At 48.0% G+C, this 24,747-nt stretch overlaps 1 protein-coding gene and 1 long non-coding RNA gene across 2 annotated transcripts; one reads left to right on the top strand and one right to left on the bottom strand.

Moving 5' to 3' along the window:
- LOC109312606 lies at positions 1–24,747 on the top strand. The gene is made up of 4 exons (XR_002101871.1): positions 1–269; positions 19,148–19,230; positions 19,568–19,763; positions 24,216–24,747. It is a non-coding gene; the product is annotated as an uncharacterized LOC109312606 (long non-coding RNA).
- Positions 2,828–17,421, bottom strand: LOC109312605 (sodium-dependent serotonin transporter-like). Its single transcript, XM_019538679.1, has 13 exons — positions 17,127–17,421; positions 13,420–13,554; positions 12,515–12,734; positions 11,646–11,784; positions 10,697–10,831; positions 9,433–9,536; positions 9,003–9,130; positions 8,115–8,227; positions 7,249–7,380; positions 6,206–6,305; positions 5,828–5,928; positions 4,195–4,362; positions 2,828–3,350 (listed from the first exon to the last, which is right to left on the bottom strand). The coding sequence occupies exons 1-13, from the start codon at positions 17,344–17,346 to the stop codon at positions 3,270–3,272; spliced, it is 1,776 nt and encodes a 591-aa protein (XP_019394224.1). The 5' UTR covers positions 17,347–17,421; the 3' UTR covers positions 2,828–3,269.

Raw genomic sequence — 24,747 nt, 5'->3', positions numbered from 1 at the left:
AGCAGCACTGCCTTTCATCACCTTTGTGTCCTATTTTCATTTTATCCAGTAAAAGAAAATAAGGCAGAAAGCCGTCAGCACAATGGGGAAGGGAAAGTAACTTATAAGCAAGCATGGCAGATTGAAAATTGTGCAAAGAATAACAACACACTGCATTGGAAAGACATGCCACAGACACGGATCAATGACAGTACACTGGCTGTAGTAGGAAACCTGGGAGTTGTAAGGTGTTTGATGGGGACAACAAGGTCTCGTGAAGGCTGAAAAAGGTAATAGATGATGATAAAGGTGCACTGCTGAGATCCCAGATCATCTGTGCAGACTGTGAATACAGGTGTGTTGCAGTGATGTGCGGGGTGCATGTGTTTTGTTGCCCATGGCTGGTTGGATTTAGAAGCGCTCAACTGTGTATCCTAGGGCCTGTACTGCCAACCACTGTTGGAGAGTTGCCAGCCATACTAGTTGTAGGAGCCTGTGGTTTTGGAGCAGATAGGGTCACTATCAAATTTCAGGCAGTGCTGACTCCTGTAACACCCTGAGTTACCAATGGTTTGTCTTAGTATTTGCTTTTTTAAAATAAAATAGCTGAGGAGCACTCCTGTCTTACTGGAGTGTCTAAACTGAAATCCAAGATGCTATGGTTTTTGAACCCAAAAGCTTGCTTAAAAATTGTTTTCCAAGTATTGAGTTGGTCTAATAAAAGATATCAGATTCACCCAAAGAACCTTGTCTGACTGTTTAGGGAGAGCATTTTTGATAAATATGATGTTGCCAGAGTTGTGGGATACAATGGGCATCTATATTTGAGCCTAGGTGTGTAAATAGAAGAAATAGTGAGCTTCAGCTTTTTGCCTGCATATGTACATGTGTTTATGGTTTATGTCTATCTGTCCTTTTTTGTTACTTGTTTGGGAAGCCTGGCCTAGGGAGCAGGATGCCCGGTCTGGGATTTGCCCTTGTTGTGCTGTCTGGAGAAGTCACTTCCCCTCTGTGTACCCATCTCTAACATGGGATAACAATATCAGCTTTTAGTGACTTGCGATCTATGACTAGAGGGGCACAATGTAGCATTGTCATGTTTGGGACAGTTTAGTGAGTGATGGCTTTGAGAATCACCTTTAAATGGAATGTCCCCCCAGGCACTCAGTTTAGTGGCGTGATAATTAAGTGCTAAGACAGGACAGATGCTGCAAGCTGAGTTACAGGCATTTGTTGACAGGACCTGCCTCTACCCCATGCACTGGCTAGTTATCAGTACAAATTTAGATCCACCGTAGAAGTTAATCCAATCTCTAACAGTGTTTAAAAAAGGCCAGCAAGGTATTCTGAATTCCCTTGAAAACGTCAGAGCCCAGATCCATAACTAGGCTTATCTCATAATAATCACCATCTAATCTGTTCCCCATGTCACTTGCATTTTGAATAAACAGTTTTTGCACTTGGCGTTCAGTACATTTGAACCAAAGACCGACCGATGGCATTTCTCAGCAAAACCTGTTCACACGTAGTCATGTCAAACAGAACAGTCCTATTCTTGTAGCAGGCACTTGCAGCTCTGTGCCCTTCTGAAACCTGAAGAATTGTGAAGTTGGCTTAGAATCAGACTTGTCAGTAAGGAATTCCTCCCACGTTAGCTGGAACTATTCTCAATTCAAACAAGCAAGCAATGATGGAAGCCTATTTTGCTTCCCTTCAATGAGCTCTGCTCACAACTTGTGCTTTGTTTTCTCTTTCAAAGGGGACTTTGATATTGGAACAATGGGTTCAATGCAGTCCCAGGTGCACCTCCCATGGCATTCTTTCTGTCAGACTGATTGGATGGAGGAGCCACTATGTAAGGAGGTCTGCACATATGCCTGAGAAAAGGTAGAGGAGCTTCTCCAGTGGTCATGGCACAAATCCAGAGCAAGTTCACCCAAGTCAGTGGAATCACCCTCGTTAGATACAGCAGGGAAACTGAGATCACTGTCAACCTCATCTTTCATCTTAGGCTATCCTGGGAGTCATTATCCCTGTGATCCACCCTGCTTCTGGGCCCCTTCATGGCATGAGCTGCTTAGGTTTTGCAAATCTGCTAGCACTGCATTGCAGGTCAGAGTCCGTTACCCCTTGTCCTCAGTTTGTGATCAACCTATTTTCCACATGCAACCTACTGCACTCTTTGTGCCAGTTGAATTTGGCTCAAATTGCAAAAAAGTCTAAGCATGCAAGTCCTTGACCCTCCTCACCCTGCTACTTTCTTCCCTACATTGGTGGAAGGAAGAGGTTCCTACTCTGGAGTCCATCATATCCATGTGTCTGCTCCAATGGCAGCCAGGACAGAACAGAATATACCAGGCTACACAAATGTCTCTCAGGGAGGGTCAAGGTATACTATGATAATGTAGCGGCCTAAAAAGCACCTTATGACTTCACTGCAGGAAGAGGAAGGGGAAAGGCAAATCTATTTCTAAACAAGAGATCTCCTGGATAATGAAGAGGACAGGAAAGACAATTTGGAGGTGTTCATGGTAGAGAAATGGATTTAAGTTGGAATATAACACAGGATAGACCATTAGTGCTGTAGAGGCATCCAAGTGTAGCAGTGAAATCAGTTCCACTGTGTGGAAAGTGCATATGTGCGGTTGGAGAAAAAATGCCTGCCTGAGACTGGAAGAGGGGTATTGTGCTTCCAAAGTCTGTGGTTATCTTGGGTCTCCCAGCCTGAACCACAGATCTGCCTCATGCTGTCAGTTAGCACTTAGGCAGGAGGTTCAGGTGTGGAAGCAGCTGCCATGTTGTGGCCAGTACAATGCCTTAGGCATGGGGGTGTGATGTGGGGGGAAGGATCACAGTCTGCTCTGTAACTATGGCTGTCCGCACCATGACAATGAGACTTCTGGTCAAACTAGAATTTTATTGATAACTCAGACACAGGTGAATCTCGATCCTGCTCTCGTTGCAGCTGATGCAGAGATCATCTCTGCCTTCAATAGGAACTGGATCGGGACCCTTAGACATATGATTAGGACACTGATAGTACAGGCTTTTACTGAGACACATGGTCATGTACAGCTGCTATGGCATGGATAAACAGTCTGCAGAGAGTGGCACTGCTGTGTGCTTCAGGTCTTGAGCTGGCTTTGACCAGTGTGCACAGGTTTTAGGGAGAGATGCAAGAGAGCAATTCAAATCATGATCGTAGCTGTTCTCCCTGTCCATGTAGTGTGTTATGTTGTTAATCACAGAGCTGGCTGGCAGTCTTCGCCTCCCTTCTTTGGGCTGTAGAATTAGGGGACAGGTGACATACTGACTGACTCTGCTGGCTGGTCTCGGATGGTTTTCTCCGGCCGAATGCACTCTGCCAGACGCTAGCAGGGATGAGGAGGAAATGGGTTACCTTCTACAGCTCTGGTGAGCATCCAACCTGAGCTGGGTGATTTAGCTTTCCCATCACAACCATCTACCACTGAAAGCCTCAGCGTCTGGTGCAGTCAGGTGCTAGGAAGGGGTGCCTTGTGGATGGGGAGATGAGGTCTGTGACCTCGGGGTCAGATAATAAATTCCACTTTGCTTTGTAATGACATCACATTACACACACTGTTGTAACGTCACTACCTGCTTGGCTTTGGACCCTCATTTCACAGCAGGAACCTGGCAGCCAGCTGAGCAGCTAGGTCCAGGGGCCGTGACATGGAGGCAAGGGCCACCATCAAATGGTTCTGCTCTAGTGCAGCAATAGGTTTGCTACATGTTGGGCTCTTGTCTTTGAAGGGAACTCTTTCCTGAAGCTGGCAGGAGCATTTTTATATGAGAGAAAGGGAAGGAGAGGCTTACATCTGGGAATTGCCTGCTAGAAGCACAGGGACAAGACAGGGGTCAGTGGCTGCTTTGAGAGCAGAATTCTCAGTCAGTAAAAGGAGGTCATTCCACCCGCAGAAGCAGAAGAGAAAGCCAAGCAGGTGGGAGGAGGTGACTAGACCAAACCCTGGACTCATGAATATGGGGAAGCCAGACCAGGGGGCTGTGCAGGGGTGGTATTGTTTCCCCTAGATCTGTAACTCCACAGTTGTGTCAGAGTGTATTTGCATAAGGAACTCCTTTGTGAGGCTGGCCTAGCTTCTCCCATTGCACTGCACCCAACACTGGCTCCCAGCCTCCTGCAATATCTGAACAACACAGGACTGCATAACATCACATCCTGCTCTTCCTGACCTGCTTGAGAGATCCAGGTGTCCAGACCAGTTTGTACACCATGTAGACAGGGATGCAGATGAAAGATGATGCTCCGATGAGGTACCCTACTGAGATGCTCCACTCTGGGTACTGGTAGTCAAAGAGCATGAGTGGTGGCTGGTCCAGGAGAGAGCTGACTATTATAAACTGTTAACAGAGCAAGAGAGCTATGTGAGAGGTGTATGATTTCAAGACCTGCATTCCAAGGGCCAATGACAAGCACATGATCCACCCTGATTCATGGGGTAATGGCATTTTTTGGTAATTTAGAAATGACTGTATATAATGATGTACTAAAATTCCATTCAACACAGCATCCATGTTTTTTTCTCCCCTGTAATACTCATTCATGATTATACCAGGATCATGTGCATCTGTGCCTTCTTAGCTGGGATTAATTCCCTGGTGCCAGCAAATTGGTATATAGCATCTCACAAACTCTCAGACTGGTATCCAGCAAACTCACAAACTCATGCTGAGTTATTAAAGGCCAGTATGGGATTTAAATCAACATTTTCCAGACAGACATTCCTTACTAGCTCTGATCTAGGTTGTCTGTCAAGTTTTCATCAGAGGAAGACCTCTCAGAGTTTGCCCCTTTGAGGTTATTTCTCACTGGTGTAAATCAGTCATTCATTTTCCTTCTGCCTTGTTTATAGTACTTTGCCCCTAAAACCTAAGCTCTCAAGTCCTTAAAACAGCTATTAATCCTCACAATCCCTCTCCCCCCTGGAAGGCAGGTGATATTAGTATGTCCTCTCTCTTACAGATGGGCATTCTTTGAAGTCCAGTGTAAGGCTGGCATTTCAAAGGTGATGGATCCAGTACACAGTGCAGCACTGGAGCTGCATTTAAAATAGCCTGTCTGGCAAGCTGGGCCACAGTAAAGCTGATACATTGCAATCTTTAGAGTAGATGGATTTATTTTATAGAAGGGACATGACAGGGCCAAAATCACTGGGGGTGTAAGAAGGCATAACTTCATTGACTCAAGCTGAATTGCAGCTGCCAACTGTGAGCTGTGGCCCATGATATATAGATCATGCAGATCAATATGTGCTGTGCAACCTTTTTATTTGACAAGTGCATAGTCTCAGTGTGTATGGATAGAATGTCATGTTCCCACTTAGCAAACTTCCTATTGATTTCTGGTTACAGAAAACAAAGGAGGTGGCTTTTCATAAACAACAGCCCTCCTTCCTTATACACCCAAGGGTGACTGAATTGGGGAGCAAGGGAGGGTGAGTGGTGGGTGCAGGGAGACCTAAGCTTGCTTTGACATTGCTAACACAGGCACTGAAAGCAGTGGAGACATGATGGCAAGTGCTTTAGTTCATAGGGTTGCCAGAGGGTTTGGATAGCCTGTGCTAAAGTGCAAATGCATCCACTGAGCTGATCCACCATAGCTGCTGCATCTTCACAGCCTGTGTTCTCTATATTAGCTAGATGGAGGTTACCTCAGCTGTTACTACATAGGTCATATTGTGCTATAGATGTCCTCCCAAAATCTGTCAGGTCTTATGTCAGCATTCCAGCTGGCACGTGCATGGTTAGTTAGGTGTCTAAAGGAAAGTTAGCAAGCTGAGCCCCAGCTTGGGAGAACAATACTCACTGCTAAAAAGGCTGGGCTGATGGCCACCCAGCAAACCTGCCAGAACATCCCTGGGGCGAAGCCCAGCATGGACTTCACATCGTTACAGAACCGCTGAATTCCTGTGCGGAAGAAAATGGACCACAAACATTGTGTCACTGCTCGGCAAGGAAGAGTCAGCACCTACAGAGAACTCACGGAGAAAGCTCACAACTGCCAGGCTCGTGAGAGACTGTCCTTCATTCTAGCCTAGCCAAGACTGCTTACATGGCTACAAGAATAAGTCCTATTAGGTCTTGTGCACAGAGAAGCCTGTGCACAAGCATTTGAAGGGTCAAGATTGTTGGCTGTTCAGGGCCATCACTTAATAACAGAGGGGTCCAAAGGGAGTTTCCTTACCGTAAAACCATGACACTGCTATTGCTTCTAACAACACTACAGCTAGAATCGAGCATCCAGCGCCAAACTCTTCCAGTAGTTTTACAACGTATGCCCCACCCTGGAATGACAAATGCAAGCTGGCTGTAATGTTAGTGACTCTTGGGTAGACTGGGCAATGCTGGATTCTTGCTCCTTCCACTGAGCTGGCTTTTTCAAGCATTCAATCCATACATTGGAGGGGAGTTGCTAAGCCCCTTGTGGGGCTTAGGACTGAGGGTGCTTAGGTGAAGGAGACTTTTCTCTTCCTTGGGATATTGCTGCAGGTGCAGTCCTGTAAGAAAGGCTGAGTGAAGGAAGCCAGTCTAAGAGAATCTGCTGGGGTCAGTTGAGAAAAACCAGATGTAAAAAAAACAAACTGGAAGTGGGGAGCCTTACTTTGAACATTGCCAGGACAAGCCAGCCTGGTGCCTGAAAAAGAAAACCAGGGCTCACCAGTCTACTGGAGTGTTTCCGTTTGAGTGTGTCAGTAAAACAGTGAGATTGGGGAGCTGGCTAATAGAGCTCCAGGCTTTATAAGGAATTTGGAAAAGCCTTTGACCAAATTGCACACAAAGGACTGTTAAGGAAGCTAATTAGGTCTGGGTGAGGGAGAAAGTGTGGTTACATAGAGGCTATGAAGCAACAAGCAAACCACAGGGTTATGTGGGCTGTAGGGGCTGCCCAGTAACTTGGCCTGGGACTGGTGGTTAGTGTGATCTGCAAAATGGAATAAAGTGCAAAGTGGGAAACTTAGCAAAGGACTTAAAATGAACCAGGGTAGTGGAGAGTAGGGACGATTGCAAAGGAATCCCAGGGACCTTCTCAAGCCAGGAGAATGACAGCATGACGGCGGCAGAAATTTGGCGAATGCCTTTGTGGAAGATGAAGATACTCTGCTTGTTCCCATTGCGGGGCTGTATGTCAGCAGTAGCCTGCTCTCCCACGGGCATTTCCCAGGCAGCCTGTATGAAGGTCCAGCAGCAGAAGGAGGTGGCATTGCATCCACGCTCTGACATACTCACGTGCGTCAGTGTAGTGAGAGAACCCAGGAAGCACATGGTGATGAGGCCAAGAACAAACAGCTCCCTCCGCTTTGCCAGGATGTGAGGGTATTCATCCACTATTGCTGTGATCACAGCCTCCAAGCCTCCGAACTGCACAGGAACCAGAGGAAACCGTGGGGGAGCCAGAAAGAGAAAACAAAGGCTCAGATTCTGCACTTGGTGCAAAATTCACGATAACCCCATAGACTCTTTCTGGATATTTCATTTTTTGATTAGCTTCAAAGGCCTTTCCCTGGCTGCACACTGTACATCAAACCCCAAATTTGGAGAATGGTGCACAGATGTTATCCTTGGATAATATTAGGGGTCATCACATCTTATTTTCAAATGAAAAAAAAATCATGGGCTCTTACAATAATTGCTGGAGTGAAATAAAAATCATAAAACAGAAAGGACCTTTTTATGTAAACCCATCCTGCTGTGCTTGTCCCTGTTTTCCTAGCCAGCTCTGAGAAAAGTCAACTTCTTTTGTCATTTTGGGGGCTCGTCAGCAGCATCACTAGGCTGAGTAACACCAGGGATTACCCACCCCTCAGGGATTATCGCTTAGGACCAATTCCTTGTCCCTTTGAAGTTAATAAAGGGACCTGGGGGAGGCAGAATCAGCCTTATACAGAGCAGAAATGAGTAAAAGGCCCATTGAAATAACCTGAACATGGGTCATTTTGAGAGGAGAAGCAACAGGGTATTTTTCACAGCCTGTGGCCCTGTTTTTTGGATAGATGCCCAGCACTGACCAGAGTTCTGGCCATGGAGGAATCCTTCTAGGGCAGGGTGCTCTGCAACGGGCACTTAGGTCTTTCCTGGATCATGAAGGTACCTACCGTGCTGTCCAGCCCCAGAGTTATCACCATGAGGAAGAATATGATGGCAAAGAAGGTAGAGCCCATCATGTTGGCGATGGCCTCGGGATAGGTAATGAACAGCAGGCTGGGACCTGGAAGGGAGATGCTGGTTATTCCTTGCTCTCCAGTTGCTCTGAATGTGGTCCTGTGTGACAAATTCTGTCTCGTGCCCACTGGCAGAAGTATGGGGATTTTCGTGCCATGTTAGAAAAGCTCTTGGGAGAAGATTGTCCAAGGCAGGAGTGAATGGCAGTTCAGTGCCCAACCCTCACAGAGAAGAAGTAGGTGCCTCATTCCTCTTTGTGCAGGTGAAGATTGTTCTGTTACTCACACCTGCCAGGCCTGGGCTTCTGTCCCCATTCGTGCCAAAGCCCCCTCAGTGCCTGGTCACTCCTAGGGAAGGCCCCCACCTGAGCTGCCAGGTCATTGCCCTGACAACCATTACTTAAGGCCTGTGAAGAAGGTAGTTTTTCCTTCTGCTGAATTAGATGGGAATAGTCGAGGCACAGGAATGTGACACAGCTTGCCAGAGCTCATGGGCAACTGGTACCTCCTGAGTCTGGGGGGGCACCTGCAGAAGCCAGTGGTGGCATTGGCATTGGGGACAGGGTTGGCGAGCACCTGTAGAAGCTGCTGCTGGTGTTGGCAGAGAAGACGACCCTGTCATGGGGGGAACACTCCCCAGTCCTGTGTCCCTCCTACCAGTCGCCTATGCCAGAGTTCATACAGCAAAGCCAGGGGCATAGCTCAGGATCTGGATTTGCAGGATTGACCATTAATCACCCAGCCCCCAACACATGGTTGCAGACCAGTATCCATTATCTTGGAGGGCAGAAGGGACTATTCCAAGGCTAACGGAGGGCAAACCTTTGTCTTTTGCTACATCTTCTACTTCCACGTCCCTCATTTCAGCCATGTAGCCCAGCACTGTGAAAATGACAAAGCCCGAGAGGAAGCTGGTCAGGCAGTTCACCACGCTGGTGACGATCGCGTCCCTGAAAGGCAGAAAGGGGGAGAGTGACTGGGACGGGTGCCGTTCCCAAAAGTTCCTGCATTTCTAGCTGCAGGAGTTGTTGGCCCAGAGGCAAGAGGGTTCCTGCTAGAGGCAGTAGCTGTGTTTGGACAGGATAACTCAGCTTGCCTAGGAGTAAACAGAGCTGGGCAGACTTTTTTAGCAGCTGGAACACCACCTGAGAGACTTCCCACAGGCAGACAAGCGGGTGTTGTGTGGAAGCAGGGGAGTCCAGCCTCTGGGATGCTGAAGGCACCAAAGCAAAGCCCCCAGTTGGCTTCTTACCGGTAGCAGTTGTTGTTGAAGTGGTTATAACTGGCCAAGGCAAGAAGAACGCCAAATCCAGGGCCCAAGGAGAAGAATATCTGGGCAGCAGCATCAACCCAAACCTGGCAGAGCAAGCAGAGAAGCTGGATGGAGGCAGGATTGCAGGTGTCTCCTGAGGGCTTGGGCTCAGCCAGAAAGCCCAGCTCCCAAGCAGACACAGGGCAGGTCCTGCCCAGTGGTCCATGGTGCACAGGGTGTACACCCAGGCGTTTGGGCAGTGGCAGCTTTGCTTCCTGGGGTGCCCTGAAACTTTCCCTTTGCTCCAGCTGTGCTCACAGTGACTGGGAAAAGGGAGGGCTGCTGAATGATTAGCCCTGTCTCTGTTATGAAAGGCTCTAACTGGAGAGCATATCGCTGATTACCTTTCATGAAAATGCTCAAGTGCAGCTCTGTGCTAATTACAGACAGGAAATCTATTGTCAGGCCAGCTTTATACGGGCGGGCGAGAACGCGGCAGGAACGGAACCCGGCAGCAAATGAGATGGGTGATCCAATTAAAGATTTGCATTTCCAAGATCGTGGCTAGCATGCCGCTATTTTGTGCAGGAATAATAAACCCATTACTCTCTGGTTCTCTCGTCTGGGCCGGGCATGTGCCCAATAGACTTGCAAGTGCTGACTCTTGTGTGAGCAAGCTCCTTGTTAAAGGCCATTGTCCATTGAGGTGGCTGGAGCAGATTACTAGGCTGGGAGATGCATCAGGTACACCTACTTTCTCATTAAAGTATGTGATGCTGTGGCTAATGTTCTCTCCCTGGCGTGCTGCTCTAGCAATATCTCCCTGCCAGTTCTTGTCTTTTGTGTCTCAAGCCCCACGCTGTAGTGGGAAGGCCACTCATGGACATTTTCACACCCATGTCACACTCAGAGCAGTGTCCTATGACACAGCAGCCACTCTGTATCATGGGACAGCTTCCACTGCAGCCAGTATTCTTGTGCATCTGATTTTCCCTGCTGTGGACAAGGCAATGAACCCCGGGGAGTGCCTGGAGCTAGCAGGTTCCTCTTCTGCCTGCCTTGAGAGACACATGATCTCTCTAGGGTCATCAATCCAGTGCTGAAGTTTATGCTAGTTTCTAGTATAAAACCAAAACAGAGCATTTAACCCTTCTTTGCTTGACTCACAGGCTCTTCCGTGACTCCTCAAAACTTGGCTACACCCAACAAACACCTGGCTACACAGGGCAGAGCCCTTGACGGGGACTTGTTTGCTAACACTTACTGCAGTGCTAAGGAGCTTCTCCCAGTTGGGTCGAAGATAGAAGACGACCCCTCTCCATGCCCCAGGCAGAGTCGCTCCCCGAATCAGTAGTATGAGGAGGACAACGTAAGGCAGAGTTGCTGTCACCCACACCACCTGGAAAGCAGGGCCGGATGTCACTGGCAGGGACAAGGGAGGTAGACTCCAGCTGGAGACAGACAGAGAAGACACCCCAGGCCTCGCTGGCAGTGATGGAACTGGAATGGCCAGCCAAATTAACACAACCTGGTTGGGGGGATGCTATCGCACAACATCATTATAATGAACCCTGTTTATAACATCCCCCTTTTAACAATCCCAGCAGTAGGAGCCAATTTTTTTCATTACTAAGATGCAGCAAATTGACTAGCCTCTTTATAGCGAGCACCCTCTTTTAATGAGCTTTTCTCCTGGTCCCACAGGGGTTCTGTATAACGGAGTTGTGCTGTTCTTTAGCAGTGGGCTGAAAGCAAGCAGCATTCCTGCAAGATTTTGGCACTGCATGGAGCAAGGAAGCTACCAGGAAAGAATGACCTATATTTTTTACACCCCGTGAGGGCAGAGCAGGTTGTTACAATCCCTTGGGGGATTTTTGCCTTTCCTCTTTGTTAGCAGGTTGTCACCTATCAGATCTGAGTGCCCAAATACACTTAGTGTTTGGGTGACTCCTAACATGCAAGGGAATCAGTCTGGTTTAGACAACCCTTTGCAATTTGCAGTGCCCCTCTACTGCAAAGTCAGGCAGCATCACTGAATCTGGTTAACCAGGCTCCTGGTGTGTGTGGGAGAGGCAGAGCATGCACAGCAGGACCCTCTGTTTTGAGCAAGGATGCTATGCAGTGGGTCCTCTTCACAGGGGGTGAGGGCTCTCCTGAGATGGGGCACTGTCAGAAAAGCCTTTGGGCAGAGCTGGAGTTGGAGGCTTGGTTACCTTCCCTGAGGTTTTCACACCTTTCCACAGGCTGAAGTAAACAATAGTGAAGATGAGGAGCAGGCAGAGGAGGAGCTGCCAGCGGATCCCACCCACATCATACAGGCCACTGGACTTCTGAATCTCAAGGACCTTCCTCCTGCGGCAAAAGAAATCCAGGATTAGGTGCTGATCCAAGAAGGGGAAGGCACATCCTAGTCTTGTCACCTGTGGGTCTTTTGTCATTTGGCTGAATCTGTTTCTGCCCCAGGTGTGCCCAGCTTAGACCATAAGAGCTGCAGCAGACCTGCAGAGAGCTTGCTTTAGTAGCAGGTAACTCCTGAACTCTAGGCTCAGCTCCTGACTCACTGTGGGTAGCGGCTTTAGGCAAACAAATCACTGAAGCGCTGGACAGACAATACATTTATAGCAGTGTAATAAGTACTACACCAGCATAAACAAAGGAGCAGGCAGATGACATAAGCCCCTAAACCAGGGCAAGTTTGCCTAGTCTGGTGGAGTTTTAGCTCTGCAGGAATCTGGTGTAAAACTCCACCAGCAGAAATTACATTGGGTTAGGTTTCGTCTGTCTAGACTCCTTTAGGGTAGCCATTTGCTACAAGCCATTACCTGCTTCTCCATCACCTACCAGTCAGGCAGTCAGAGCCACATGTTGGATGAGCTGCCCCTGGGTAGTTGCATGACTGCCCCTTCAGAATCTCAGTCTAATTTACATCAAGATACAAAGCACTGCAAATTACTGTGGGGTATGTGTTTATAAGCCTCTGAGATCTTGGTCCTTCGCTCAGCAAATCTTAGCATGTGGCTGGACCCCAAGGAGAGAAGGAATTTTCCCAGCCCACCTATGTCTTCCACTTACATGCACTTACATATAAAACTCTTCAGCCGGCGACTTGGAGAAGTTGCTCCAGGTCACGTTGTTCTTTCCAAAGTAGTTGGTGCAGTTGGGTGTGTTCCAGGGGTTGTCGCAGCTTGTCCATGGCAGGGAGCTGGTGAAGGAGGAGTAGAAATAGTACAGGGCCCAGGCGATGATGGTGTTGTAGTAGAAGGAGACGTACAGGCCAATGATGCAAATGGCAAAGCCAATCCCTGTGAGGGGTGAGAGATTGCTTTAAGAGATGTTCCTGTTCCTCCTGACTGCTGTGTGGGCAGGGTTCCTGCGCATGGCATTCGGACAGGATAGTGTAGTGAGTGGTGACTTTGGAGCCTTCTATTTTTATTTCTCAGCTAGAGGCATCATCCTTCTGGAAATCATGCCCTTGCAGGGGATCTACCAGTCGGGAACCCAAAACCGGGGCCCTGAGAATGCAGTGTAATGGCAGAACTTTGGCAAATGTTGGTCACTAAATCATGGGATAAATCTTTGGGGAGACTGCTTTGACTTTGAGGAACTCTGATACAGGAAGCATCTCAGGAGCTGGATCAGGGTCCCTGGGTCTTGATCTTGACTGTGGATGTGAGTCACTGTGCACAAATCAGTTCATTTCTCTCTGCTCATGAATTTCCCCCTCTGAGCTGTGTTTGCTTAAAGTCTGCTGGCCAGCTTGTTGCAAAGCTTAGTTGGTATCTGCAAAGCCCAGTGAGCTAATCGGTTAGAAGGGACTATTGGACTGCTGAGCTCTCCATGAGGACTGAGCAAAAATACTTTGGTGAGATATTGTTGTGTGGTTTGGGCCTGTGGTTGCAGGAATTTCCTGTCATCTCCTGTGTGGACAAAGCAGAGAATTGAGCACATACACCAGAATTAAACTGGGGGTGGGGAGGGGTGTCTTACCTTTAAAGATGGGACAGATCCGTTTCCAGATGGGGATGGCTCCTGTCCTGTGGAACTGTCCCAGGGCCAGCTCCATATAGAAAAGAGGCACCCCCCCAAAGACGGCCATCAGGGTATACGGGATGAGGAAGGCCCCTGCAGAGGGTGAAGCAAAACCGTTGTAGGCATTGGCAGCAGGGGGGCAGGTTCACTCAGGCTGGGTGAGTATCCGTGCTGCATACAGGCTCCGGGAACGAGCAGCCATCCTTGCCCATGTCAGAGCCACAGGGGATGGCGTCTGGGATGGGGGCCTGGCCCTCCTGAAGTCAACAGGAGCTTTGCTGTCAACTTCAGCAGAAGCAGGATTTCATGCCTGGTTCCAAGAGGCAACATTGCCCAAGTGGCTTCTCCAGAGATGTGGGCTTACCAGGGCTCTGCGTCCCCTCACAAACTGCCGCAGACACAGTTTTCAAGCCCATTCCTCTCCCTGTTTTACTTCGCTAAGGAATCAGGGTGTTTTTTTTAGGAGCTGCAGGGACACACAGCTCCAAAAAAGCTGGACTTTCTGGACTTTGTGTGGCTGCATTGTGGCTTAAAGCCATCCTGCTTTTAGTTAGGAAGAGATGAACCAGCTGTAACCCCAAGCTAGACAGCATCACCATGGGGAGGAAAGAGGCATTAAGCACCTTTCAGGTTTGAAAAGGTTCTATAGAGGAACATCCCAATGAATATGCATTGTCCCTCTCCCAGATAAATAATTAACATTGTCATTTGCATTTTTCATAATGGGGCAGTAATTACTGGGGCTAGACTTGTACTGACTGGATTCTTTCTACCTGGAACTGCTTCTACACTCCTCAGAGTAATCCTGCGGGGAATTAGTTAACGTAGGCCCCCCTACCTCCACTGAAAGTCCTGTACCCAGAGAGATGGCTGGTCTGACTTGTTCCAGCCAGTGGGCATGCAAGGTTTTCCTTTTGCTGAATGGCCATTGGCAAGGGTATCATTGGAAGATGTGGGCAACTTCATGGCTGCAGTGAATATGAGCAAGGAAGTTTACTGCTCTTCCCAAAGGTGCGTGACAAGGCATGGAGGGACCTGCACAGGGGTCATGCCCATGTTGTGTGTGGATCAGGACACCGGAGTCTGGATGAGTCTCTGAACTACCCAGGTCTTCTGAACCTGTGCTGGGACTCTCAGGCATAGGGGTCTCAGGTAAAGCCCCCAGCACTCCCTGTATCAGTTGAAAAGAGCTCTTTTTCCTCTTATAATCTGGTTCTGACCTTGGCAGTGTACCAGAACTGCATACATAACACAGTCCAACATCGCTGCCTTTCACTGCTCCCCAGAAAGACAGAGTGCAAGGGCTTCTTAGCTGGGAAGACTTGAGTGGAGCCAGGTTTGTGAAGGGGAAGGTATGGAAGGAAAGTGGCTTGGCCTTATAGGAATGGCCTCACTTCACAGACACAGGCAGGGCTCCAGCCAGTACAGTGGTCAATCCAGCTATGTCTGTACAACACCTGGTACAATGGGGCCCAATCCTGAGCATGACTGCGTTGTGAATATAGGCAGCCACGACACTGGCCACAGGCATTTGCTTGAATGCTGGGTCCCATTGGGGAGGAAGGCAGAGGGGGTGTACCACACTCCAGTTACAGTCAGAACAGGTGTTGCCAGGCAGCTGCTGGGGCAATCACCCTCCACCTTTGGTAGAAGCCATTTCTGCCTGACCTGGACTGAAAGGCCACCCCCACATCCCTCTGGGGTTCCAAAACGTTGCATTGTTTGTCAGGATTGCGAGTGGCCTGGGAAGGGACGATGCCATTTGGTGACCGTTTTTTTTTCAGTGTTTGTAACTCCACCCTTCACCCATGATAGATTGGAGAGAGGCAAACAATTAGGTGTACAAATAGCACCCCCAGCATGTCTCCTATAGTAGCTAGAAATGAAGTTAACCAGCTGTTTCTTGAGCTGTATGTCTGATGTTGTGCCAGGGGCACTAGCAATCTCACTACATGATGAGTGCTATCACGCCCAATGTGTGCCCTGCTGGAGGTCAGCAGGAAGCAGTCCGAGAAACATGGAGAAACACGGTCATGGAATAACAGAAACGTGGCCCGCTGCAGTTGCTCTGTCAGGCTATTTATAGAATCTGCTAATTTGCCGAGGAAGAGTCGAAAAGATATGCATGCATTGCCTGACACAAGGGAAGCAAAGGCCCTGACCCTCTGAATTCATCCAGGCTGTGCCATCTGATCATCACTGCTTTGAAATGCAAACAAAACACAGCATTCACTGTGGATAGGGCATAAAACTTTTTTCTGACTTTGCAAATAACTTGCAGGATGCCAGTGTAACCACTTGCCTCATCCTACGTTGCCTCAGTGGTTCACTGAGAGAGAAGCAGAGAAATGAGGCTTGATGAAACAAGAGGGTATGCTGTGGAGAAGGAGCTTAGGAGGTGGTCTTTGAACAAGGGTGCTAACAGTTCTCTAAAGTCATGAAGGGAAGGCCAGTCAGTCCAAGCCCAATTATCATTTTATTTTATGTTAGGAACACAAATGAAGAACAGGTTACATTTGCTGCTTGCACAGGTGTTCACTCTTTCTCTTTGTGCCCTTTTGGGCTTTTATTTTTTTTTTAAGAACAGCATCTTAGTGTTTTAATGCTTTTATAAAACGTCCTTTAGATTTCTACTGTGTGTCATGTTTTAAGGTCGATTGACAACAAGCCATTAATTGCTCTCAGTTACACTGCAGTACATCTGGAGTAATCCCATGGATTGAAGTGCAGATGCTTTGAAGCAACACGAATGAAGCTGAAATCAGAATCTAGCCTATAGCCTTCAGCATAGCATAATTATTGTGTTGTAATTTGCCCAAACATTAAAGCATGACACCCGAACTCCCAAACTTTTGGCAGTCAAATCCACCGTGTTTTCTGCAAACAATGTAAAACATCTTTATTTCCACATTTTTACACTCTTAAAAAGAGATTTTTCTACTCTTATTTAAAACAGATCATTGACTAAACAGTTGCTGGAAACATTTTCTAACAGTAGGATTCTGGGGAATTTTGAACTTAATTTGAAGTTAATTTCTGTCAGGAAGAAATAATCAGAACGTTTAATTAATTGGTTGAGCCTACTGAAAGCTGCTTTATAGACATCTAAATTCAAGTACCACGGACAGCTCCACGACGAGCCTTTTTAGGCTTTATTTTAAAGGACTGTAACTGTACGAGAGATATGCCTGTAATCTCAAATCAAGAATATTTGGGATGTTTGAAATAATGATCTTAAACTGCAAGGCATCAAAAGGAATCAGTTTCACAAACTGGCAAGACAACTTTGTTGTCAGCCACTGAGCAGGATTTGACCTTTGTGGTACTTTTTCATAATTTTCCTTTCTTTTTAATTTTAAATGTATTAATTGCAAAACATATGGTGTTCTTCCTCAAAGCAGAAATTCACACCTCTAACTGCAGAAGAAAGGGCACTGGGGGGGGGGGCGAGATTTAAAACAAGTAGAGGTAACATGGAAAAGAGAGATGCATCAAAGCTGAAGTTGTATCATTCCCTGAAGTTGCCTGGCTCAGGCAGTCATGGCTGTAAAACAACCACCAAGCAAAGGGAAGAAAGAACAAGTTTTCCAAGTCTAAATTTTTTTTAAAAAAGCCATTACTTTTTCTTTAAAAGCAAATTACAATAAACAAAGCTTTGTCCTTACCCCCTCCATTCTGGTAACAGATATAAGGGAACCTCCAGACATTGCCCAGATCGACAGCAAATCCAATTACCGAGAGGAGAAAATCCATTTTTTTGCTCCATTTGTCCCTGGAGTCTGTCTGGGTCATGAGCGGCATAGGGTTGGCAGCAGAGCCAGGGTTTGCTCCTGTCCCCTGCGCGGGAAGGCTACCAGCCTGAGCTGGTGAGTTCTGCTCTGACATTCTGCCTCCGATTCAAATCCTGCAGGATTCAAGCTGACTAAGTTGGAGAAGAGAAGGATTTTGTATTGCTGATGACAGAACCAGGGAGGGGAGGGTCACACAGACTGGGGTTCTCCACCTCCAGCCTGGAAATCCACACCAGCCCTCAGAAGGACCCATCCTTTGATCAAAGGCAGGAGGGGGTGGAGAAAGCATTTCATTGAGAGCACAGAGCTGAAATGCTGGGACCAATGTAAGGGCACTGGGTATTGATAGGTTCTCTTTCTAGGGTTTTGCTGTCACTGGAGGGGGATGCTATGCTCGTGCGCAGGACGAGGAGGTTGCAGGGCGGAGTGTGAGATTCATTCTCCTCATTCCTAAGAGACTAAGTGGAGTTGGAGCAATTCAGCCTGGGCAAAAACACATTTCTCTGTTGGAGCCTGATCACTGCTTCCTACAAACAGAGGCTATGTAGCAGGCCAGGGATGGCAGGTTCAATACAGACCATGTCTGGGTGTATTTGAACAGGGACCGTGCATTTCTTATATCACAAGCAGCTTTTCTGCTTTGCTCTTATGTTGTCTGGTAAACAGCCCTTTCTTCATCCTTTATTTTTATGATCACTGTCATGACATCATAACTAAGTAAAGGACACTGCCATTTATTCACACAGAGAAAATCTGTGCTGAGATAGAGCTGACTTAAAATGTCATGGTCCTGGAAAAGATGCAACAGGCTTGATATGAACAGAGTACAAACGCACTGTGTTTAGGTCAGAAAACCTGCAAGACCCATTATAAACCAGCAGGCATTGATGCTTTTCTGGTTCCTATCCCTGCATTTTTGGAATTATTTTCAATATCATTTAAAATCCCCTCTCTTAATGTACTCCCTGTTTCTTTATTTAGCAAAGAGCTATGGGTTGTCACAAATAAACTGTCTGAAATAGAATATTTTTTTTGCAGAGCAAATGTTATTATGAAGGGGATTTCACTATAATGAAAGGTCATTACACTCTTTACAATTTGATTGGCAGAATGACAAATTTCATTACTGACATGACTTTAGCAGAGCAGTTCAATCAAAGCAGGGAAACAAATAACCAACGGAGCCTTCTGCAGAGGGAAATGGGACGGCTGGTCAAAATGATGATAACATCTCCTGCCATGATTCGAGGTCTTCCTGTAAATATTAATGCTGAAAGGAACATGAGCTCTGTGGCACTGTGTTCTACTTCCCTTTACACTTTTGGGGCCCAGCCCTGTAGTCCTTACTCTGGCAAGTTCACCCTTGAAAGCAACGAGCATTTAGCTTGAGAAAGGGCTGTTGATTGGTCCCTGCTTTCTGCAGCACAAAATGAGACCATAAGATCAAAGATTTTTACACTCCCTAAATTTGCTGCTCCAGTCCTTTGAAAAGAGCCATGGGCAGTGTAACCATGTTGACTGACTTGTGCTACCTGAGGATACTGTTGTGTTTGTCCAAGTCTGGACAGAAATAAAATGGCACAAGCCACTGGCATGGGTCAGAGTGCACCTATCCTGACCAACACAGGATATATTTTGAACATAAAGTAAAACTATGAATTATTTGCCATCAGCAGATTCAACAAAAAAAAGTTTAGGTGTAGATTATTAGGTGCACATTCAATTAACGCATTCCTATATCTCCCAGATATAGCCTGAGGTAGTTTTTTGCTAAGAAACAGAGAGCAGTGGTGCGTATCTTTGCAGGATCTCAGTAACTGCCTACACCATCGCCTATATTTTCCTTGCCTTGATCTTGTCCTCTGTGGTTGATGTTCTGGTGTCTTCTGTTCCAGCATCTCCATCTCCCCCTCTGGCCATGCTGTGGACTTTCTTCAGGAGACGTTGCAGCAGCTTCTGTCACAGGGACAGGAACCAGGTCTGTATTCCTTGCACATTCAAAATGCCAGGGGAAATCAAGGAAGGGCTTTGGTGCACAGGCATCATCAAATCAGCTCTAGAGGGAAAAGCTACTTCTCCCAGTCTCTCAAAGGAGAAACCCTTTAATCAGCACTGTCCTGTCTAAGGTTGTGGCTGAGTTCCTCCCTGTCCAGTTCCCTCCATGCACAGACTAGATAGTGCAAAGGCTGCCTCAGGCAGTTGTGGCGGAAGAGCTCTTTACACAGCCCCTTCAGCTCACACTGGCCTAGGGTGTCTTCGGAAAGCACTTATAACCACACTGATGCACTGAGATGCTGTTATTTGTATTATTATAGGGTCTAGGGGCTGCAGCTGGAAACCAGGTCCCCACAGTTCTGGACACTTCACAAACAGAGATGGTCTATTGATGATGCAGTGTGGGGTAGATTGGGGTGCTGTTCCTTTACTGTTAGCACAAAGCTACCAAAATGTTGATTGCCCAGCTAGGAGCCCTGACAGTCCCCAGCGAATAATTCACAGGAAGTAACTGAGGTGAGGCATGCTGCTTTGTGAGCAAATCCCCACTTTCCTTCAGCCTATTCCTTGTCTGAAGACATGATGCGGCAACACTTGTACTGTGGGATGCACTCAGGCCTGCGGAGAATCGCTGACTGCTCTCTTCAGATCTTCTATTCCCAAGCGGTGTTGCTCAGTTCTAACACCTTGTTTCCATTTGATGATGCAGTGAGCAGGTAGGCACTTCTGGTGTGGCTGCACCCATGTGAGACCTTGGGGTCCCCTCCCCAGGAATCCTCCTGTCTGCACCCTGGCTGAAGTGGTTAAACTGGGAAATGATCTGTGCTTCATTGTCTGGGAGCTGCTGTTGCCTTTATTCATGGGGCGGGAGATGGTTTAGAATTGAATGAGCCTCCTGCGTCTTCCCTTGTATGCAGTCAGGGTGAGAAGGCTGCTCTGCCGATCGGTTCTGTCTGAAGAGTGCCTGTTAGAGAGGCAGGATGCAGCCCTGTTGGTCTGAGGACTGTCTCAGAGGCTTGAGTGACAGAATATAGAGAACAGATGCCATAGCAACCATAAAGCAATAACCAGTCTTTTCCCATCATTGATCCTCCCTCTCTTCTGCAAGTTTAAAGGCAGTGCCTCAAATACTTGTGTGTCTGGACCCCTTCCCTGGGAGGCAGTACCATTCCACTCTGCACCATGACAAACGGTTGCTAACGGAGTCTGTGATCAGCTTTGCAATTTGCTACAACACACCATTGAATCACTGTCACTCATGTCATGCCACCGCTTGAAATACAGCCATCTCGGGAGTGAGACAAACTGACTCTCTGCTAGTGGTTCCTGCAGTCTCTCTCATTTTCTTTCTGCCCGTCTTCTAGTGTGTCTGACATTGGCGTTACGGTTGCATCCTAGGCAGAGCTAGACACCAGCAGGACCTAGTAAGTCAGTGTGATTGAACTCTTTATCTGTGTGCCACAGTCTGAGACAAGAGGTGAAGAAAAATTCTACATGTCACTAACTGCAGAGGAGCTGCTGGGGCAGGATGCAGTGACCTGACTGGGCCTTAGTTCAGGTGCCAGTATTCAGTGTTGTTACTGAGTGCAGCTGGCAGGATGTCAGATGGCATCCCCAGCGGGTGGCTGCCCTCTAGCACCATGCCATGGCAGTGACTCAGTGCTTACTCAGGCCCCAATTCTTTAAGATCCTTTAAGGACACAAGCAGCCCCTGATGCCTCCTTGAAGTACTAGCTGAATCAGGCCCTGACTTGTCAGGGTGACCTGCCAGGTGCTGTGTGGTCTCCTTCCCCCTTGCAGTCAGTGCAAATGAAAGCACCAGTCAGGAATGGCCTGGGGCTGCTTTCAGGCCCTGGAGCCATGATGATGTGGTTAATGGATGAATACTGTGTGAGTCTAAGCTAGGACCATTGAATGCTGAGGCTTGATGCTTGGCCTCACATGTGAGCTGGTGCTGGAAGAATTTGGAGTGCGTTTACATTCAGAGTTTCCTGCTGCTGGCATGTTGCACTGCCTTTGCTATGCCAAGGAAGACTGTGTCGCCGTCCAACCTCTGGTAGCTGGTGCATGTGGTTGCTCCCAGGCCTTCTGCCAGCTGCCATGGTCCCTGCTGCAACTGGTGCCTCTCCTGGGTGCATTGCCATGTTAGTGGCTTGCCTGTTGTCCTGGGGTTGTTCATTGCCACCAGAAGTACAGGGACATGCTTGTGATTAGGTGGTGTGGGGGTGGATACCACTATCCGCCGCCCAAACTCCCAGCAGTGGTCTGGAGCATAAAGAGGTTGAAGGTGAAGAATTCCTGTTGAGGGGTGGGGGAAGAGGGAAGGGTTAGCAGTTTGGGGATGAGCATGTTTTGAACAAAATATTAAACCTTTTTCAAGGATTACAAGGAAGGAGCTTTTTGACTGGATTCAGGCTCTCCCTTGCCAAACCTGTTAGCATCTTTTGGCACTTTACAAAATGGGGCTGTCATTTTGGAGCTGAGCAGAAGCTGAAAAAAAGCCATCAGTCTATTTTCTCTGGCCAGGGTCCTAGGGGAGTACAAGCTAAGCCCTGAATATCCATGGCAAGATGTTCCAAACTCTCCTTCCTTTGGAAGAGGCTCCAAGGTGCCCAGGGAGGTAGGTCTGTTCTGTAACCCGCTGACTTTTCACCTGCAAGTTCCCACTGAAGCCAGTCTCTTCACAAAGGGCTGGTGCCAATCCTGTAGGGCCTGACCTGGGAACGATTGCTCCACCTTATCCTAATACATTTGTTGTCAGTTCAATGGTCAGGCTTCCGCTCCACCAGCCTGTCATCCTTGACAGATTCCACCTTGGGCATCTTTCTGTCAAAGAAGCAACAAAACTCCTCAGAGCTCAACCCGCCAGCATCTTGAGTCCCTGACTCTCTCTGTGAACATCGTATCAGTCACCCGTGCTACTCTGCTCTTGCCTACGAGCTGCTCAGCTCTGGTCTGCTTCCATGGCTTCATCTTTTCCAGAGTCAGACCCATGCTGCCACTGTCAAATCAATGAAAGGGGAGCTGTGAAATCCGAAACCTATAGACACAGCAAGTTACAGCAGGTACCCAGGGAGGCAAATTTGAGGAGAGCATCAGACCCATAATCTGCTTCTTGCTCACTGAGTCTGGCAGAGCAGCCACAGGGGGAATATCTCCATGAAATGGTTCTGACTGTTGATCTTCTGCTCCCTAGAATTCACCTCACCATCCCACCTCTCCCCCAACCAAGAGGCCTGGCATTGCAGACCTTATTCTAGCTGAGCAGAGCTGGAGATGGATCTCCCTGACACCCCAAACCAACCTCTGTGGGGCAGCGTGTTGCACAGGCAGCCCTCTGTATTTCTTAGCTTAGCAGACTGCTTCGTTTCCACCTCCCCCCACAGGCACTGAACTGTTGAGCAATGAATTGCTGTGTTAAACAAACTTTGGGCAATTTAGTTTTAAGCTGCAGAGACAGCAATAAGCAACTTAATTGACTTAGCCTGATACCCAGAGAGGCAACCTAATCACATGAAGAGCAAAGCAACTCACTCTCAGTTAAATGCCCCGACCTTCAGAAGATTGGAAGCCATCACATCTCACTCGGGACATACCCATCACCAGATCGGGGATAGGCAGCATTCTCCTTTGTGTGGGAGCCGGGAAGGACAGCTTGTGGTGGCATGCTAGAAGTTCACTTACAGGATTGAGAGAGATTTTGCTGCATTCATTTTAAATGACAGCTCTCAAGGGAGGCAGTAATAGCACCCATCTGTCCAGGTAGCACCATTTCCCCCAGGGAGAAAGAAATCAGACCAGAAGCTGGAAGAAAGCCTGGAAGAGAGAAGCTGTCCTGTGTGCGTGTAGAGCTGTGCACCACCTCCCATTGCTGGGTAGAATAAGACTTGCTACTGTGGCAAGTGTGACTGCATTGCCCACAAGTGTTTGGGTGTCCTAAATGTCTCAGTCCTAGTCCTAGTGCATGGAGACTTTCCTTCATGTTGCTGGGGGCTATTTTTTGGGAAGCGGAAGGCCCTGATGTTTCAGTGCAGCAGGCACCCTGAGGATTGTGTGCAGCCTGTACCCTGCTCCTGGAGATGTATCCCAGGTCGCTCCTTTCTGAAGGAGGGCTGTGGCGTTGGGGCAGAGGAGAGGGTCACTGCTGTGTCTCTAGCACCTGGTTAGGGCCCAGGTGTGTGGTGTGTGCACATCTCTCAGTGACTGCTGGGATTTGCCTGGACTGCAAGTGACCCCCAGTGCACCATCCCCATTTTTCATCTCCCTCATGCTAAAGGGAAATGCAGATGCCACAGGCAGGCCAGTGAGAGAAGTACAAAGCTCCTAGAGCTGTGTAACCAATGGGTCCTGTTCCCAAGCAGATGCAGATCAGCCTCCTTGAGCTTTCCAGGGAAGAGTGAAGTCAGCTGGGGCAGCTCAGCTCATTGCTTTACTTCCTGTGGGCAGAAGCAACAGGTTAGCTGACTCTCTGCCCCCTTGCGCAGGTCAAGACCCAAGTGCCTATCATTAGGGACTACTTTTTTCTTTAAAACTCTCTGGAAGATGCCAGAGTGCAAATAGTGGCAGGGCCCTGCCCAGCTGGGAGAGCTCTCCAGTGAGATAAGTCCTTCCCCGGTGAATGATGGGAAGTGACAGGTCTTTTCTGTGTACTCTCAGCACATGACTCGCAGCTGCCCATCCAATGTGAATTTGCTAGGAGTGATACAGACAGATTGACAGGGCTGAAGATTTCAGATGGAAAAAATCCTTCTGTACAGGAACCCCAGTGTTTCCTTTGTAAGAAACCATCATCTTTCTTCTCCCCAGGGCTTCCAGTCTCTTGGTGCTTTATCTAATTGCACAGGCTGCACGTTTACGTCACTCCAAAGCTCAACATGTTGTGTTTATTAAGTCTTAACTTGCTCTATCTAAGCAAAATGAGTGCATCCCGGTGGATCAGTCTTTTTAACATGAGTTATCTCCACACAGATACTCCAGTGGAGGTGACCTCGGTAGCACTCATAATGAGCGTGAGGAGCATGGAGAGTCCTTATGAAATGTTGCAAAGAACTGCTGTTAAGGGTAGGTGTGGGGCTGTCATTGACTCTTGCACAGATGAAGCCAGAAGGAACCATCCAGCCTGACCTTCAGCATAAGACAGGCAAAGAGCCCAGCTTCCATCTAGGCACTGAAGCAGTCACCAGATTTTAAAAACCTCTGTTCCCCAGTGGCAACTGCTGGGAGTGAGGCACATTTTTAAATATGGCCATGTGGTTTAGTGACCTTACTAGGAACTGAGTTCTGCAGGAGATCTGGCCATAAACCTGGATGGTGGCATGACAGAGATGGTGACTTTGATGAAGCAGGGCAGGGGGTGCATAGAGACTGTCTCACTGCTTCCTGCTACACTCACATTGGTTTGCATCCAGCTGCTGCCTCTTGTTTATTGCTGATTCCCAGCTCTCAGGCAGGAGCCATTTTGTTCAGTGTTTGCACAGCACCTCACACCATGGGCTCCTAC

The sequence above is a fragment of the Crocodylus porosus genome, unplaced genomic scaffold (genome assembly GCF_001723895.1).
Source record: "Crocodylus porosus isolate Cpor-Errol unplaced genomic scaffold, CroPor_comp1, whole genome shotgun sequence".
NCBI lineage: Eukaryota > Metazoa > Chordata > Crocodylia > Crocodylidae > Crocodylus > Crocodylus porosus.
The sequence above is the reverse complement of the archived record's forward strand: the minus strand, read 5'-3'. Positions and strand labels throughout refer to the sequence as shown.